General features: G+C 42.2%; 1 protein-coding gene across 8 annotated transcripts in view; it reads right to left on the reverse strand.

Annotated features, from left to right (window-relative positions):
* ITSN1 (intersectin 1) overlaps nt 1-13249 on the reverse strand; it is a 238546-nt gene that overhangs the window by 180675 nt on the left and 44622 nt on the right. For 7 of the 8 annotated variants that reach the window (XM_030578544.1, XM_030578535.1, XM_030578515.1 and 4 more), the window contains exon 2: nt 187-246. In XM_030578544.1, the coding sequence (XP_030434404.1) occupies nt 187-214 (28 nt within the window). In that variant the 5' untranslated portion in view covers nt 215-246. Of the gene's footprint in view, nt 1-186; nt 247-4207; nt 4335-13249 lie in introns of those variants that run through there. The other variant, XM_030578525.1, reaches the window with a different exon arrangement.

Genomic DNA, 13249 nt, shown 5'->3' on the forward strand with positions numbered 1-13249 from the left:
TAAGACTCACAGAGGCTCACGTACAACATAAGAGGAAAAACCCACTTTATCACACTTAGAGTAGCAGAAGAGCAGATGGCTAAACATTAGGTGAATAGGTCTCATGGACATTACTATCTAGAATGCATTTAGAAATTAATGTAATTTTTCTGATTTAAAAACAAAAACAAGCAACAAAAATCTTACCCCCAAAAGGTGTTGGAAACTGAGCCATGGTTCAGTCACTTTTAGCTTACTAACAGATGCCTGAAACAGAAAGGAAGTATGTTAAGATAAATAGATCTTCACTGCAAAGATATATTATAATAGATCTTCTGTTTTACAAACACACTTTATTATAGTTATAGTCAATTGCTATGTGAAAAATAAGGGTAACTAAGATGTAAAATTAATTAAACTGTTAGTTGAGGAGAAACTAATGCACGCTGTTTTTGCAACATCCCATGCATTTCTCCTGTTTGCCTTTACTAGTGAAGAGCTACATTTCACTCTTGTAACAAGATTTCCTCAAAAGCTAAGTACCCTTATTTATAATGGAAGAGTGATGTAGTACGGAAGAGAGTTAAATCAGCCATACAAACAGACAAGATTCTAGCAATGGCAGAACAAGTTGCTCAAAATGTTACTTCCATTGGGTATAATATCTCTGTCCTATTCAAGTGCAAGAATACGACATCTAATTCCACAGCTGATGAAAATGCATACTCTCTCCAAGGAGACATTTTAATTTTATCTTGTTTGATTAAAAATCTTTGAGATGCACCATCATGCTCATATAATATCTTGCTATGATTTTACAAATACATAAGAAAAAAATTTAAACTAAAGACTAGAACGCAAATAAAAGACTATTTTGCACTCAGTTTTAGCACTTACTCTGTAAACAAGTTAATTCAACCTAACAAGAGTACAAGTTAAACTACTGTAAACACAACTCCAAAAGGGATATTACAAGGCAAAAATGGATTATTTGGTGGGAACTCCATGCATCCACTTAAAATGTTCACTTGTTTAATACTGCTTATTCTTCAAAGTTAACGCAATGCCAGAGTGTCGGTGAGTTTAACTTTTTTTTTTTTTTAAATGGGCATTTTTCTTACTCAACACAAAAAGTGACATGAACTGAGCCAGTAGGACAATGGCCAGTGACAGAGCCACAAAATAGTGAATAAGCTGCCTCCTGTCCTACTAGATTCCACTCTGTTTTCCAGACAAAAAAAGAAAAGCAAAAGAAAACAGAACTGAAGGGAGAATAATTTAGGCTGCTTAAACAGCAGAAATTTATCAAAACCATTAAAATACAGAAGTACCAAAAGAATGGCATTAACTTGCAACAGCTGTTTTCTTTTGTCTGAATTTGATAGTGGTCTTTAAGATTTTCTGATTTCTGCTGATTCCTCACTCCTAAACCTACTACATACGTTTACCTCCACTTGTCATTGAAAAAAGAAAGAAAAAAAAAAAACCAAACCCACCACCACACACACTATTACTACTGCTGAAGACAATGTCAGGAAACCCAAATTCCCCACCTAATTGTAATTTAGGAAGCAGGAGAAGAAATGACAGAGGAAGAGACTAGTCTTAAGATAAGATAAATAGATTACAAATCAGTTGTCTATCGGTGAAAGTTACTAGCACACTTATCTCACTCCATAAACATTGACTAACTTTGAATTCTGCTTCTAAACTACAGTTAAGAGTTTTTTTAACTATAAGACTAGTGTCAATTCCTTCAAATATCTAAGCAGCTTAAAATCATGGCACTTGATGCAAACTAGTACAATGATATCATAATACAACTTAGATTTTAACGTTTAGCTGTTCAGTCAATAACAGTAATTCTTCAAAAGCCCTTCCAACTATACATGATTAGCATTTAACCTTTTGCTTCAGTATCACGCACTCTGCAGCAGACAAAACCATCCCTCTATTTCTCTCTTCCCATCCCCAAGCATTCTGGATTCGGTTTCTTAAGTTAACAACAGATGCTAAAACAGTTTCCTATGCAAAGTCTTCCAGCAGTGTCTTAGCTCCGCAGATGTACTACTGAATCAGTGTGGCATAGAAAATTTTATACTCACTTAAAACTTTGAGAAGAAAGGGAGTAGCAAAATAGGAGAGCTGCTCCTGCACTCCTCAACTGTTTACTTTGTGGGAGTGTTTGCAGAAGGCAAGGAAAGAAGTAGAAAGAAAAGGGAACCAGAGGTAGATGGCTAAGAGGGGAAAAGAGAAAACTACAACCAGCGAGAACACAAGACCAGACTTGATAAGAGACAGAACCAGAGTAAAAGGAACAAAAACCACAAACTAACAATCCATTTCACCTACTCACATTTTACAAATGTTTTAAAAAAATCAACAATTATGAATACTGGGGCAGCACAGTGCTTGCAAGCATTGCAGAGTTGAGTTCCTGAACTTCAAATAACTGCACAGGAAGAGCAAGCTTATCACTCCATCCTTGCATGCACCAGTGATGGACAAAATAAATCTAACAACTAGCAACCTGATCGATGCTTAGGAATACATAAAGCTGTACCAAATAGCAGAGAGAACACTAGAGAGAAAGTGAGAGTAGGTAGTAAGTGAAACAAGCAAAGCGGGGTACAAAAGCAGAGAAATGTCTTGAAAAGAAGTGATAGATGAATGTAGAAAGAGCTGAAATTTAGACTTGAACAATTGGAAAAATTAGATTGAAGACTGACATATATATGAGATATAATATGAGGCAAACAAAAGGGGGGGGGAGAGAGAGAGAGAGAGAGAGAGAGAGAGATCGATCAACATACCCTAGAAAGACATTGCAATTTAAGTTTGATGTTGACAGACAGCATAATGTTTACTTGTTATAAAGAGAGGTTTGATTTTATATCCAAGGAAATTCTAGGGAAACTTTTAGGGATTTGACAGTGCATGCAGTTGGGTCTGAAACCTCAGCATTCCTTATGTATGAAAAGAAGGAATAACTGTTAGAGTTAGAAGTCTGATTATACTATAACGCTGAGTGGTTTGGGATTTTTTTTTAAACTATCAGGAGGAAAGCTTTTTGGGGTAGAGTTATATCTTATGTATTTGGCAAGTGTCTAGCATAGTTATCTATTGTGTGTATGTACACACACACACACAGTGTATGCTTTTAAAGGGAAATGCAAATGATGAAGTTTTACTTTTGCACTATTTGGTTTTAAATTGGAGGGGGGGAAATCTTGAGGTTACCAAGTTATTAGTATAGAATTTATGCCTAGTATTAGACAATCTGTTATTTTTACTAAAATCTTTGTTAGTGTCAGATAAAAAGTATGTTAAACTTTTTCTGGGAGGAGTAACAAAGAACTCTTGGCCACCCTGAATAATCCTTTTTGGTCTAGTCTCAGCCTGGAGAGAACTGCCAGTTTACATTTTCTCCTAACATATCTGTAATTTAAAGGTACAAACAATAGAGAATGTCCACTTAAATATGCAGGCTACAAGAAGTCACTATTTCTGACTAGTAAGACAATTTTGAAAAAAGAAAAACTACCATCATATCCAACACAAGATCTCCTAAGGCTTCCAAAACAATACATACAAGCTTTGAAATTTACATTAAACTCTGATTAACCTCACAGCCGCATGTTTCCCCTACAAGTTCTGTGCAGCAACAGAACATGATTACATTCTTAGGCGTGTTCATACTGGCACTTTCATAGGCAACATTCCTATGGAGGGGACAGGTACAAGGGCATCATCCTGTTATTGGCAGGTACATGGGACAGTACTGAAGATAGATTTTGCTTCACATAACTGACAGCGAATGTGTTAAAAACAACTGCCTAAAGATTTGATTTCATCTCCACTCAAGTTTTTTTTTATGATACAAAGAAAAAAAAGCTTGCAGGAAAGAAGCTATTGGAAAACATAGCAGCCTACTGGCTAAAAGAAACGTGTCACCTCTCATGAGAAAGTTGCTATCTGAGCTGTCAGCATCAGCATGTTTTCTTTTTAACTAATGTGTTAAGGATGTTATTGCTGGCACTGTTCCATTCAACTTCTTGTGCAACTCCCCAGCTACTCTGTTCAAGGTGTTTTCTTTATGTCACTGGAACAAAACGGATTCAAACAGCACGTCACTGGAGTCTGGGATGCTGTCGATGGCAAGGCAACAAGGAAGAACAGAACGAGGGAGAGCACTATTTTGCAAAGAAGAGAAGGAAAAAAATCATACTTCAGCCATTTTATTATGGCATTGTGGCGGTGCCATCAGGCTCCGGAGTGCTGCTTGCATACACACAGGACATGCGGCAGGGTCTCATTCACGCAGCCGCACTTCCTGCAGCACTTGTCCCGGCTGCTGTGGCGGATGGCTCTGAGGGGAACGCAGTTGAGTCGGGCCCTGTGGATGAACCGTCAGTTGGTGAACCTGGTGAAGCTGCCCCCGGGGAGGAGGCAGTTACTGGCATCCCACTTGCTGGACACCTCAAACACCCTGCCCTGGTCCAGTTTCTGCTTGAGGTTCTCAGCGTAGTGGTACCAGATAGCATCTTTCAGAGACCTTGATCTTAGTCAGCAATGAAGTCTAAGTTTTACAGCCTAAGGACCAAACATGTTATATCAAAAAAGTCAAGAGGCCACAAATCAATACTTTGGGGTAGAGTCTGAGCTCTGCTCCTCTCCTTCTGCAGTATTCTGGTGGTGCAAAAAGTGGAAGCTGCTACACATCCCTTGCTGGCGACTTCTAAACGTGAAGGAGACTCCAATATGGCTAAAAGATGGTACAGCCAGCTCCTACACTTCACATCCTTCATGCAGGGGCTGGTGAGTGATTGGAGCACGTTGCTATCTACCAAGTGGTCCCTTGGGAACATTTTGCCAATGGGAGCACAATAAGCTGACCCCAGGCTGGAGCAGAGAAGCAGGGAGCCATAACTGGTTTTTGGTTCTCAGTTTCTCCTCTTCACTCCTGGGTGGCTATATGGGAGAAGAGAGACATTCTTTCCTAGGCACTCACCTAGGCTCAGACATACCCAAAACTCATATCACAATCTCCCTGGAGCTTCCACAGCCTATCAGGAAAGCAGGCAAAATAGCCAAAGATGCTAACTATTCTCCTTCCTGTATTATGGTGTGGCAGGCACGCAGCGAGGGAGCTGCTCAGCAATTGCAGTAGGGAAGGACAGCTACTCAGGGCATCCTGGTACAGTGCTGCTCCTGTCATTGTTCAGAGAACATACATGGATTACTACACAAATCTGATTAGCCAACAATTATGACTGCTCATTGTTAGTCCAACTTTTTTTTTTATTATGCACCTTTAAAGAAAAAAACACAAAAAATAATTTTCATAATTCATTAACACACCCATATAATGGAGTTAAGTGAGCAGCATCCTAGTAACCTTAACTATGTCCTTCAGGCAGATGGGCATTATCAGGATTGGCGGGTGAATGGAATAGCCAAGGTGTTGTGGGTGGCATAATGAAGAAGAGCAACACAGGGTTTTCCCATGTCGAGGTGTGTTTGTGTGTGTGCATGAACTGACATGCAGATATGGCATATGAAACATTGGATGGAACACAGACATAAAAGGAGTATAGTGGGGAGAAGGAGCCCTGACTTATCACTGTTCCACGCTAATCCTCACCACCACTTTCCAAAGAGCCTTAAATGAAGGAGTGATCAATTTCTACATTTAAATGGATCACTGATGTGCTACCCTAATAGGGGTATGCTCCAATACGTCTGTTAGTCTATAAGGTGACACAGGACTCTGTCACTTTCTAATAGGGGTAGTAATTTTGAGAATTTCCCAATTTACCCTTGCCCCTCTGTTGTTACGTAATCAGCTCTGTTAGTGCATTGGTGGAACACAAACTAGTCAAACTTAGAAAGCAAATTTTCTAGTGAGATTCACTTCTAGCATATCCAAGGTTTTCTTGACCTTGGACACCATAATTAATGCAAAATCTTAAATCTTATTTTCTATCTTGTCTATCTTGACTGCAAAAAGTGTAATGATTTTTCATTGTCAGCCCTGTGCTACCACCATTTGGAATCGTATATGGGTAACAGACAGCAGGAATGCAAAGAACAGCCTAACAAAATGGAGTTTGCCATCTAATGCAAATACAGACTCTTCAACATGAAACACTTAATAAACTGTGCATAGATTCCCCACATTATCACACCTGAGTATTACATATACAAAAAAAACTGATCAGACTCATCTAGTTGTGTACTACATAGCCTGTATATCCAAACAATCTTATCACTGCCTTTGCCTGCTTTTTGTTAACCCCATTTTTTATGTCTCTTAAAATTAGACTGAGCTCTTCTGGACAAAGATGGTTTTGTTATGTCTATACAAGACCTAGCACAATCTGACTGTTGCCTCTAGGAGCTATTGTAGCAGTACCACTAATATGCAACTGTCAAACACTTTTCCCTCTTGGACCAGCACACTGGGAAACCCCCACCCCCAAAAGAACCTTGGTTCTGTCACTTCTAAACCACCACATACTAAATTAGCAACTTTTATTTTTAGATTGTATACTATAGTGCTACTTGGAATGTTGTTCTACTATTCACCTGAGAGAAGACACATTCTAGTGGTTAATGCATAGGGCTGAGTCTGGTGTTATGGCTTCGATTTCTAACTATGGTACTAGCCTACTTTGACCACAGGCAAGACACCTGCCCTATCAGTTTTCTCATTTTTTAAAAACAGGGATTAACCAATTCCCCTCTGAGGGATGGTGTGAGGATTACTTACAAATGTTTGTATAACACTCTGAGAAGTACTTCTTCCACTTTACCCATAGAACCGTAGGACTGGAAGGGACCAAGAGGTCATCTAGTCCAGTCCCCTGGACTCATGGCAGGACTAAGTATTATCTACCCAGCATTGTTACGGCCTCGAATTGAGTGCTGTGTCCTGTTCTGGACACCACATTTCAGGAAAGATGAGGACAAACTGGAGAAAGTCCAGAGGAGAGTAACAAAAATAAAGGTCTAGAAAACATGATTTACAAGTAAAGATTTTTAAAAATGGGGTGTGTTTAGTCTGGAGACAAGAAGACTATGGGGAGATCATGATAAGTCTCCAAGTATATAAAAGGTTGTCATAAAAAGGAGTGGGATAAATTGTTCTCCTTAACCGCTGAGGACAGGACAAGAAATAATGGGCTTAAATTGCAGCAATGAAGTTTTAGAATCGATATTAGGAAAAATTAAGGTAGTTAAGCACTGGAATAAACTACTTAGGGATGTTGTGACATCTCCAACATTGGAGGTTTTTAAGAAAAGGTTAGACAAACTCATGTGAGGGATGGTGTAGATAATATTTAGTACTGTCTCAGTGCACGGGACAGGACTAGATTACCTCTTGAGGTCTCTTCGGGAACGTCTAGACTACCCGCCGTATCAGTGGGTAGCGATCGATTTCTCAGGGATCGATATATCGCGTCTCATCTAGACGCAATATATCAATCCCTGAAAGCACTCCCGTCGACTCCGGAACTCCACCAGCGCGAACAGCGGTAGCAGAGTCGACAGAGGGAGCCGCGGACGTCGAACCCGTGCCGTGAGGACGAGAGGTAAATCAATCTAAGATACTTGGACTTCAGCTACATTATTCACGTAGCTGAAGTTGCGTATCTTAGATCGATCCCCCCGCAGTGTAGACCAGCCCTTCCAGTCCTACATTTCTATGATTCTCAGATAAGAAATACATATAGCCATCTTTCTTTTCAAACACTGAATCTCTTGATCCTCTCTTTAAAAATGTCCCAGTGTATTGATAAAAGACCTGAATATGAACCCCTTGCTCATCAATGAAGTTAATAGGATTACTTGTGTGAATAACTGTTCAAAGTAAGCAAGCAGTTTACAATTTAGCACTCAGTTACTTAACTGAAGGCTGCACAATTTCAGATCAGGATATCAGAATCTGAAAAAAGGGGACTGATAGCATAACTTGGGAAACTATTAGTAGTGTTTCAATGGAGGACTTAAGTTATGAAATTAAACCTTTATTTTTCATTCTCCCGATGCAGATGCTCTTTTAAGGGGATTTATCAGATGTGGACACTCTGGTAACAGGGTTTTGACAATAAATGACAGTTCAGAGTTTACTGATGAATGCTGACATAAGACTTAAGTTAGCTTTAATGGCTGTAAATTTGTTAATGTTTACAAGTCTACATCTGTAGATAAGTGACATGACTCTTAACAGCTTCACTGATGCCCAAAGGGTTTGAATGAGAGCAGTAAAACTGATTAGCCTTGTTAATTTCACTCTGCTGCTTGGCAAAAGCTTCAGGCATCACTAGGGGCTCTTCAAATTCCTGAATATAATATTTACATTTGAAAACTTGGCCAAGATTGAATAGTGATTTTTTTTTTGATTGCTCACATCAAGACTCCCTGTAGGGGGGTTGATTTTCAGTAAATGCTGAATGCCCACGTGCTAACTCAGGCTCCTTAAAGATGTCCCAAGTTGGACATCCAAACATTCAGATATCTAAAGTAATCAGTAATTTATACAAATATAGGCTTTTTTTGGGTTTATAAACAGAAGCTTAAATTACACAGAATGGGTAAGTTTAGGCCCCCATAATTGCCAGGAAAAACTTTTGACTCTGGTGGAGACTGGCTTTTTAACGCACTGTGTTTAGCCCGGAGACTTTCCCATTTACATAGAAACAATTAGTGTAAAAAAAAGAACTAGATAAATTCATGGAGGATAGGTCCCCTAATAGCTATTAGCCAGGAAATGCAGGGATAGTGTCCCTAGCCTCTGTTTGCCAGAAGCTGGGAATGGGCGACAAGGAATGGACCACTTGATTACCTGTTCTGTTCATGCCCTCTGAAGCACCCAGCATTGGCCACTGTCAAAAGACAGGATACTGGGCTAAATGGAACTTTAGTCTGACCCAGTATGGCTGTTCTTATAATACTGTAATTCTGTGATTACCTCAAATAGTATCCTGCCAAGGGATATTTTGCTATAATTTTGACTTCCTTGAGAAGGATGTGGTTTTTATCTGCTTGCTTTCTGTTGGTGGAGGAAGGTAAGTCATGGCTATTACTCTATTGACTTGTATAGTGGTTAATGAATAGTGCCCACAGAGATTACATAAAATACTTGAACCTAACCAGGAGCATGAAAGAGGTCTAACTCTCCCATTGTGCACTATCCATTAGCCACCATACAAGTCAACAGAGTAATAACACTTGAGATAGCTATGACTTACCTTCCTCCACCAACAGGAAATAAGCAGATAAAATTCACATCCTTACACAAACACACACACACATAAATATAAATTCAGCATCTCTGTGTACCACAGCCCAGTTTTCCTCCTCCACTCCTCCAGCTTCTTGGCAGTGATTACCCCAGTCACAGAATGCACTGGCTGCATGTTAATCCCTTCATTGCCTCTGCAGCTTCTCCTAGCCTCCTGCACCTCACTGCCTGTCCAGCACAGGCCAGTTCTTTCTCTTCTCCCTGGAAAGGCAATCACTGGCCTGGGACCAATCGTTAAAGATGCAGGAACAATGTAGGTGAAAAAGAGCTGAAGTCCCCCATTTTCCACCACACAGCTATAACCTCTTCCTTTGCACCAAATCCATGCACTATTCCAACACCCTCCATGTTCCACCCTCAGTGCTGGGACCTCCCATATTTCTCCACAATGTTTCAACTACTCCAATATTCCCTTTGTCCTGCTATTTGCTCTGATCACCCCCATACCCCTACAGCTTCAAGCCCCCCTAAAAACACACAGTTCTACCCTGTTCCTTGCTACTGCATGCCCCAATAAGCATAATGGAGCTATGAAGTGGGTAATGGCTACATGAGCTGCTCATAGTCTACCTGGACATAATAAAGGACAGGAGAGCAGAGATGCAGAGTCCCTACTCCAAACCTGGCTCTAGATTGTTGGGAAGGGACTTGACACATGCTCAGAGCAGGCTTGTTCTTAGCTCCCAAATATCTTGGTGCTATGTACTGGGCCAAGCCCCAAACATGCTCATCCCCAGCTTCTCACTCTAGCTTCAACATTATGTGTCTGTGTCATGCACTGAATATTCTCATTCCCAGCTCCCCATCCTGGTTTCAGCACTATGGGGGCATGTTTTGAAGGGGAGACAGATGTGAAGGCAGAACTGAAGCCCACATGCATCCCCCACTGCACAACTTACACCTCTTTCTCTCCATACTCCTGCATTATTGATTTCCAGTGCTGCTCTTCTGGGAGAGAGGGGGGAAGAAGGGGAGGGGAAGGAAGAGTGAGGCTTAGTGTCCCTTCACCACTTCCTGAAGCGAAATGGGGAAGATACAAATGAGGTAGGAAGTGCTGGTTTCATTTCTCTCCAATTGGGAAGAAATGGGAGGGAATGGGAGCACCCTCCTTGGGTCTTGGAAGGAACAGGGAGGAAAGGGAGATCTGTACTGTAGAAGAAGGCATAGATGGTTACACTTCACTCCCTACCACCACCTTCCAGTATGTCAATCATCCTTATGGTTCTGCTCTGCCAGCACTTCTAAGCACTCAAATATAAGGGGTCTGAGGAGGGTCCTTTATTAGTTGAAAGATGGCAGAGAAACTACTTTTGGAAACCAAGTTCTTCATCAAAGCTTTAGTCAACCTGGGTTTTCAAAGACAGTGCTTGGACAATCCCTTACACTGTAGGGAGTCATCAAGGAATGTGCAGTTTTCTCCATAGGTATGCCAGAGCACAGCCCAGTGAAGCAAAGCCCCTCAACCTGCACCCTCCCAACTCCTCTCCCTCACCTCCCCAACTACCCTTCTCTGCTGACCCCCCTTATTCCCTAGCTCTGTTCCAAAAATGTTAAAAATCTAAAAATATTATAAGCGACTCATGTTAGAGGGACTGTGTATCAAGAAGTCCGGGACCAAGTGCAGCCTTGCTTTCCTTTGATCACACTCAGTCCCACTATTCAGGAAATGATTGAGAGACATGATATTATCTTTGTGATGGGTTCAATCATCACAGAGACTCCCTTGGGACTGTCACCTGATGTGCTGAAACTATCTCTGAGCCAGTTTTCTTTGCCAGCTTGGGACTCCAGAACCCTGTCTTGTTGAGCCAGACAAGCTAGCCTGCTGCAACACAGACCCAGGGTCTGAACCATGCCCCCAGAGCTACAGACTTAACTGGAAAAAGCTCAGCAAGTACTCCTGCCTACAGACACCGAGCTCCCAATGGGATCCAAACCCCAAATAAATCTGTTTTACTCTGTATAAAGCTTATAGGGTTAACTCATAAACTGTCTGCCCTCTATAACACAGAAAGAGATATGCACAGCTGTTTGCTCCCCCAGGTATTAATCACTTACTCTGGGTTAATTAATAAATAAAAGTGATTGTATTAAGTATAAAAAGTAGGATTTAAGTGGTTTCAAGTAATAACAGACAGAACAAAGTAAGGCACCAAACAAGATAAAGCAAAAAACATGCAAGTTTAAGCCTAATACATTAAGAAACTTAATACAGGTAAATCTCACCCTCAGAGATGTTCCAATAAGCTTCCTTCACAGACTAGACTCCTTCCTAGTCTGGGCCCAATCCTTTCCCCGGTACAATCCTTGTTATACACTAGTTACCACCTGAACTGGAACTTTCTCAAGACTGGCAGCCTCCTTTGCTCTGTTCCACCCCCTTTTATATCTTTGGCACAAGGCAAGAATCTTTTGTCTTTCTGGGTTCCCACCCCTCCTTCTAAATCAGGGGTCTCAAATACACAGCCTGCGGGGTTATTTTCTGCAGCCTGCAAGCTCTTCGCGCCCCCCCGCCCTCTCCCAGCATTTACCTAGAGGAGCTCTGGCCCGACGCGCACTGGGGGCAAGGCAGGCTCCCTGCCTGCCTGAATGCCCTGCCCCCGCACAGCTCCAGGAAGCCGACAGAACCTGCGGAAGGAGAGACACAGGGGTGTGTGTAGCTGTTGCTTCAGGCACTGCCCCCAGCAGCTCCCATTGACCGGGAACGGGGAACCGTGGCCAATGGGAGCTGCTGGGGGCGGTGCCTGAAGCAACAGCTACACACACCCCTGCGCCGCTCCTTCCACAGGTTCTATCAGCTTCCTGGAGCAGCGCAGGGGCAGGGCAGGCAGGGAGCCTGCCCTGCCCCCGGTGTGCATCGGACTGGAGCCCGCCCCTCGAACTCCTCCTGCATCCGAACCCCCTGCCACACCCCGCACCCCTGCCGCACTCCACACCCCTCCTGCCCCCAACCCACTGCCCTGAGCCCCCGCCGCACCCCTACTCCCTGCCCTGAACCCCTGCCACACCCCTCCTGCACCCCCTGGGGGCAGGGAGGGGGCAGAGTTGGGGTGGGGATTTCAGGAAAGGGGTTGGAATGGAGGCAGGGAAGGGGTGGGAAGAGGCAAGGCCTCATGGAAGGGGTGGAGTGGGGGCAGGGCCGATGGCAGCGAGGGGGAGGTGTCAGTAAATGCGGCCCTCGGGCCAATATACTAGTCCTCATGTGGCCCTCATGGTCATTTGAGTTTGAGACCCCTGGTCTAAATGGAAAAGCACCAGGTTTAAGATGGATTCCAGTATCATGGGATATGGTCACATGTCACTGTAAGACCTCATTCTTCGTTACCCACCTCACTACACAAGAAGGCTTGCCGGTAAATAAACCCATTCACAACCAGCTGTCCGAGTCAATGGGAGCCATCAAGATCCTAAGCCACCATTAAAGGCCCACACTTCGCATAATTACAATAGGACCTCAGAGTAATACTTCATATTTCTAGTTTTAGATACAAGAATGATACATTCGTACAAATAGGATAAACACACTCAGTAGATTATAAGCTTTGTAATGATACCTTACAAGAGACCTTTTGCATAAAGCATATTCCAGTTACATTATATTCACACTTATTAGCATATTTCCATAACATACGGAGTGCAATGTCACAATCTTAACTGCTTACTTGAGTCTTCTTCTTATCTCTAATTAATGCTAATTTCCTGAACAATACTGTTGAAGTAATAATCAGAATCTGCATGTGGATTGTAGAGAACTTTAAAATATCCCACTTAAGCCAGAAATGTTGGTGTCTGAGCAAAGCTTCCTAAATGGAGACCCTGCAGAATTCAGGCAGAGAGCAAAGACAAGACTTTTTCTCATCTTGAGCTACCCAGCTTCTGTGATAATAGATGGTCTACAAACCTTTGGCTTCCAGAAACCCCTAGTCTTGCAGCATATGTGCATTTCACACTTCTGGAGCATTA

Source organism: Gopherus evgoodei, chromosome 1 (genome assembly GCF_007399415.2).
Source record: "Gopherus evgoodei ecotype Sinaloan lineage chromosome 1, rGopEvg1_v1.p, whole genome shotgun sequence".
Lineage (NCBI taxonomy): Eukaryota > Metazoa > Chordata > Testudines > Testudinidae > Gopherus > Gopherus evgoodei.